The following is a 5878-nucleotide window of genomic DNA, read 5'->3' as shown; positions in this document are numbered from 1 at the left end:
TTCAGGTGTTAAGGCTGGCAGGGGATTTGGGTGACTGGGGATGGGATTCTGAATAGGTAAGACGGGGTTGGGGCCTATAGCTATTGAATAGGAGGAGATGTCTCTTTTAATAGTAAACAAGAGGCCAGGATCTGTCCCTTCCTTGTATATCCTAATTCCCCAAGAATGTCCCTTTTCCCAATCTGTGGCCTTTTTTCCTGCTGTTGTGAATTCTATCCAGAGGGGGTGGCACCATTTACCTCAACAGTCCTGATTAAGACCGTTTGGGCTCTTATGAGAATAATTTGCTTTTACAGTGATGTAATCCCAGGATGAGGACAGGGACCACCAGGTGTCCCCAGTTGTTTCGCATCCCCAGTTTTTACAGTAAAAGTAGTCCCTTTCTCCACATTGGGAGTTGAGCCGCTTATCTCGATGGTTACCTGGGCAGACATAGAAGGTTAACAGATGTAACAGGTTCCGTTGTTGTTCACGACACCCTCCCCATGTTAAGTGGGGCCCTGTGCACAGGGGGTAAGCTTCCGGGCCATGGATTTTGTCAGGATCCATGAAGTCTGGTATGTCCCAGGGCGCTGGTGCTCCTAAGGCTAATTTACACAAATCTGGATACAATGTGGGCCACCAAGTGCCTTTGGGTGCCATTTGGTAGGTTTCAAACACTACAATACCCATTTGATTGATCACCCGCCAGGTGGTCAGTATAGGGAGATGGGGGCTTCCTTGACTGGGGACAAACCTACAAACAAGTAGAATCATTAGGTATCTCTGGAGAGTCTTATTTTTAGAGGGTTGGATGTTTTGTGTAGATGCCATTTTCCAGCATCCTCCTGGGCCGGTGCTCTTTTGGCGTGGGAAGCGTGGATCCAGGCCAAAATCCCATCTACTTTGAGGGCCATGGGCATAGTCAGGAGAACCATGTAGGGTCCTTTCCACCGTGGTTCAAGAGTCTTTACATGGTGTCTTCTCACATACACCTGATCTCCAATTTGGTAGGAGTGGGGGGGCATTCGTGGACTCCCAGGCCGGTAGACAGCAGCCAAAGGCCTCCAAACCTGGTTCTGGGTGATCTGGAGGACTTGGAGTCTTGTTTTCAGGCTGGGATTATCAAAAGAAGAGGGCAAGGGGGACAAGGTTACATTGAGAACAGGAGGCAGTCCTCCAAAAAGGATTTCATAGGGGGTTAGGCTGTGTATAGCAGGAGTATTTCTAGCCCGAAATAGAGCTAGAGGTAAGAGCTGCACCCAGTCTTTAGTGCCAGTCTCTAGAGCTAATTTAGCTAAGGTCTCTTTAATGGTTCTATTCATTCTTTCTACCTGTCCTGAACTTTGGGGTCTGTAAGCACAATGTAATTTCCAATTGATCCCCAACGCTTTGGCCACTCCCTGACTTACCTGGGAGACGAAGGCTTCTTCACCACAGTCTGGGCTGTTTCCTTCCGGGTGGGGAAAGCTTCCACCCACCCTGAGAAAGTGTCTATAAACACTAGGAGATATTTACAACCATATTTTCCTGGAAGAACCTCAGTGAAATCTACTTCCCAATTAGTCCCTGGTCGTGTTCCTCTTTTTTCTCTTGCCAGATGGGACCTTTGATCTGGAAGCATTCACCAGGGAACATGAGACACAATCTCCTACTACCTTCTGAACTAGCTAGTTAAGGTCTGGGAAGTAATAGAATTGTTCTTCTCTTTCTAGTAGTGTTTTTAGTTTCATGTGTCCTAAGTGTGTCCATTGGTGGAGCTGGGAGATTAGCTCAAGAGCTGCCTTTCGGGGAAGCACTACCCTATCCTGGTGTCTCCACATTTTGGATTCTGGGTCCCGGGTAGCATTGAGCTTCTGAACGAGTTCCAGATCTTGTTCAGTATAGGTAAAAAGAGCATCTCCCTCCTTTGTGCCTCAATTTCAGCCTTAAGGTTGGAATGGGTGTAGAAAATGCAGGTGCCTTCTGCTGCCTGACGAGCAGCTTCATCTGCCATCCAATTGGCTTGAGCAATCAGCCCCTGGTCTCGCTGATGTCCAGGGCAATGAATTATGCTGACCTTTTTAGGCAAGTATAAGGCTTGTAGAAGGGCCACTATTGTTTCTTTGTTTTTAATGTTCTTGCCCACTGAGGTGAGGAGCCCCCTCCTCCAATAAATTTCTCCATGTACATGAGCCATGGCAAACGCATAGTGGCTGTCAGTGTAAATATTGACCTTTTTGCCCTCTGCTAATTTTAGGGCCTGGGTTAGGGCTTCTAATTCAGCCCATTGGGCTGATGTTCCGGCCGGCAGAGCTTGGGCCCAAATTATTTTTTCTACATCTACCACCGCCACTCCTGCCTTACACTCTCCGTCTCGCAGAAAGCTGCTCCCATCCGTATACCAGGTGGCATCTGCATCTGTTAGGGGCTGGTCGGTGAGGTCTTCCCTAGTCCCATGCGTCTCCGCAAGTACTTGCTGGAAGTCATGGGGAATCTCAGTGCCTTTCTCAGGGACTGGTATCAGCGTGGCAGGGTTTAAGGTGGCAGGGCTACCAAACTTGATCTTTTCTGGATTTAATAGTAATGCCTGGTGATGGGTCACCCTGGCATTTGACAAACATCTGTCAGGAGCCTGTCTAATGATGGACTCCACTGCATGTGGTGTTATAACAGTCAGGGGCTGACCCATAGTGAGTTTGTCTGAGTCTTTTACCAGGGATGCTATTGCCGTCATGATTCTCAAGCATGGGGGCCAGCCAGCGGCCACGTTGTCCAGTTTCTTTGAGAGATAAGCTACTGGCCTTTTCCAGAGTCCCAAAGTCTGAGTAAGGACCCCTTTTGCCATCCCTTTATTTTCATCTATATATAAGACAAAGGGTTTTGTCAAGTCTGGCAATCCTAGAGCTGGAGCCGTCAGCAGCGCTCTTTTTATTTTGTCAAAAGCTCTCTGGTGTTCATCAGCCCAGATGAAAGGAGTCCCGTTCTTTGTTAAAGGATATAGAGGAGCCGCTATTTTGGTGAAGCCCGGTATCCATAATCTACAGAATCCTGCACTTCCCAAGAACCCTCTGAGTTCTCTGGCTGAAGTTGGTGGGGGAATAGAGGCTACTACCTGTTTTCTACTTTCCATCAGCCATCGTTGTCCTCCCTCAAGCTGGTAGCCCAAATAGTTTACCTGCTGTAGGCAGATCTGGACCTTCTTTGCCGAGGCCCGATATCCAAGTTCCCCCAGTCTCAATAGGAGAGCCTCCGTACCTTGCAAACAGCTTGCTTCCATCTCGGCTGCTAAGAGGAGGTCATCTACATACTGGAGGAGCATAATCTGTGGGTTTCTTACCCGAAAGTCAGCCAGGTAACAATGCAGAGCTTCATCAAACAGAGTAGGGGAGTTCTTGAATCCTTAGGGAAGTCGCGTCCAGGTTAGTTGTCCCGATATTCCAGCTTCAGGGTCCTTCCATTCAAAAGCAAAGATGGCCTGGCTAGCCGGGCTCAGCCTTAGGCAGAAGAACACATCCTTCAGGTCAAGTACAGTATACCACCTGTGACTGGGAGGCCAGGTACTCAGGAGATTGTAGGGATTTGGAACAGTGGGGTGTATATTCTCTACCCTCCAATTGACTTCTCTTAAGTCTTGGACTGGTCGATAGTCATTTGTTCCTGGCTTTTTCACAGGGAGCAGCGGGGTGTTCCAAGGGGATTGGCAGGGGCGAAGTATGCCCATTTGTAAAAGTCTTTGAATGTGGGGCCTGATTCCCTCTCGGGCCTCTTTGCTCATAGGGTATTGTCTGATTGAAACCGGAGTTGCAGATGGTTTTAGTGTGACCACTATTGGAGGCTGGTTGCATGGGCAAGCCTCCTGTCTCAGCCCATGCCAAGGGGATTTTAGTTAGCCAATCAGATATACCAGGAGTTTCTGCTATCGGTCCCTCATATAACCGATGTTCATCTTCCAGCCACAGGGTTAATACCTGTAGTGGAGCTCCATCTTTTCCTTTTACAGTAGCTCCCTTTCTAGTGAAGTGGATGTGGGCTCCCAACTTGGAGAGTAAATCTCTCCCAAGAAGGGGATATGGACAGTCTGGGACCAGTAAGAACGAGTGGGAGACCTGTCCTGTACTGAGGTCCACTTTTCTTTCTGTGGTCCACCTATATGTCTTTCCTCCAGTAGCCCCTTGGACCCAGGCTGTTCTGGAACTCATGGCCCCCTTGGTTGTGGTCAAGACTGAGTGTTGAGCTCCTGTGTCTACCATGAAGGTAGTCAATTGCCCCCCTATCTTTAGAGTTACCCTGGGCTCAGGGGGGAGCTCCTGGCCCCAACTCCCCTAGTCCCCTAGGGTCAGGACTGGGGTTGTCTTCTTTTGAAGTCTGTTCAACTTCTTTGGACATTCTCGTGCCCAATGTCCTCTTTCCTTGCAATAGGCACACTGGTCTTTATCCACTCGGGGCCTTCTCTTGTCTCCCAGGTCCCTGCCTGGTCCTGTTCCCTGAACTACTGTGGCCAAAATTCGACTCAACTCTTTGTTTCTCTTTTTATCTCTCTTATCTTCTCTAGCTTCCTGTTCTTTTCTAATTCTGTCCTCTCTTTCCTCTGCGGTCTCTCGCTTGTTGTAGATCTTCTATTTTTCTTATCCTCTCTAGCTTCCTGCTCTTTTCTGATTCTGTCCTCTCTTTCTTCTAAAGTTTCTCGCTTATTATAGATTCTTTCAGCTTCTCTTACTAAGTCCTGTAAGGAGTACCCCTGAAGGCCCTCTAGCCATTGGAGCTTACCACGAATGTCAGGAGCTGATTGTCCTATAAAGGCCATAATAAGGTCCGCCTGATGCTCCTGGGCCGTGGGGTCAAAAGGGGTGTACATCTGATATCCCTCTATCAGGCGCTCTAGGAACCCAGCGGGGGTTTCATTTTCCCCCTGGGTTATAGCACGTACCTTTGCCAAATTGGTTGGGTGCCTTCCGGCCCCTTTGAGACCCGCTATCAGAGTCTGGTGATAAAGATGGAGATGCTCCCTACCAGCCATAGTCTTGTGGTTCCAATTGGGTCTGGTCAGAGGAAATCCTTCATCTATTTCACTTGGGAGCAGAGTGGGTCTCCCATCCTTCCCGGGGATGTTTTTCCGGGCCTCTAGGATGACTCGCTGTCTCTCTTCTGTGGTTAGGAGTGCCTGGAGGAGCTGTTGACAATCCTCCCAGGTGGGTTGGTGGGTGAGGAGGATAGACTCTATTAAAGCAGTTAGAGCCTGCGGGTCCTGAGAAAAAGAGGGATTATGTGTCTTCCAATTATACAAGTCAGAGGCTGAAAAAGGCCAATACTGGATCTGATCCCCTACTGTTCAGAGGGGAAGAACCTGGGCAGTCCCAGTTCCATCAGAGGGGCCCCCTCTGTCCCTCCTCAGGCAGAGTCTGCTAGACAGAGGGGGGGATTGGTCAGGTTCGGTGGAATCAGGAGAAGGATGAGGTTCCTGGGGTGGAGGTGCCTGTGCAGGTGGATAGGGAGGTGGAGGATCAAGGAGGGTTAGGGAGACTTGGTCCTCAGGAAGGACTGGCTTTTGTTTCTTCTTCTCAGGGGAAGACTGAAGGGGCAGGAGGGAGGAAGTGAGACTCAGGGGAGCAGAAGGGGTATTGGGCCCTTGATCAGTTTCTCTGGTTCCCCGAGGGGGTAGGAACGGCCATGCCCAAGGTGTGGGGTTTCGGGCCAAGTCTTCCCAGGTGACTATGTAGGCCACCTGGTCCAGGTGTCCATGTGGTCCTGAGTGGATAATGTATTCCTTAACCTGCAAGATAGTAGCAAGGTCAAAAGTCCCATCCCTTGGCCACCCATTTTCAAAAGAGGGCCATTCAGAGGAACAGAGACTTTGCCACTTCTTCTTTTGGACCTCTAATGATAAGTTGTAGGCCCGCTCCACAACCTCCTTCAAATA

At 49.3% G+C, this 5878-nt stretch overlaps 1 protein-coding gene across 1 annotated transcript; it reads right to left on the bottom strand.

Annotated features, from left to right (window-relative positions):
• Positions 1-240: 240 nt before the first annotated feature.
• Positions 241-4127, bottom strand: LOC108490323 (the record flags this gene model as incomplete). Its single annotated transcript, XM_017796239.2, is given in 6 exon segments — positions 241-736; positions 811-1405; positions 1408-1567; positions 1569-1782; positions 1842-3803; positions 3805-4127. Coding segments are annotated over 6 exon segments (3750 nt in total), but the record flags the coding sequence as incomplete, so codon positions are not given.
• Positions 4128-5878: the final 1751 nt, after the last annotated feature.

This window comes from Nannospalax galili, unplaced genomic scaffold (assembly GCF_000622305.1).
Source record: "Nannospalax galili isolate Female #2095 unplaced genomic scaffold, S.galili_v1.0 scaffold127, whole genome shotgun sequence".
Lineage (NCBI taxonomy): Eukaryota > Metazoa > Chordata > Mammalia > Rodentia > Spalacidae > Nannospalax > Nannospalax galili.
Note: the sequence above shows the minus strand (reverse complement) of the source record. Positions and strands in the feature narration are given on the sequence as shown.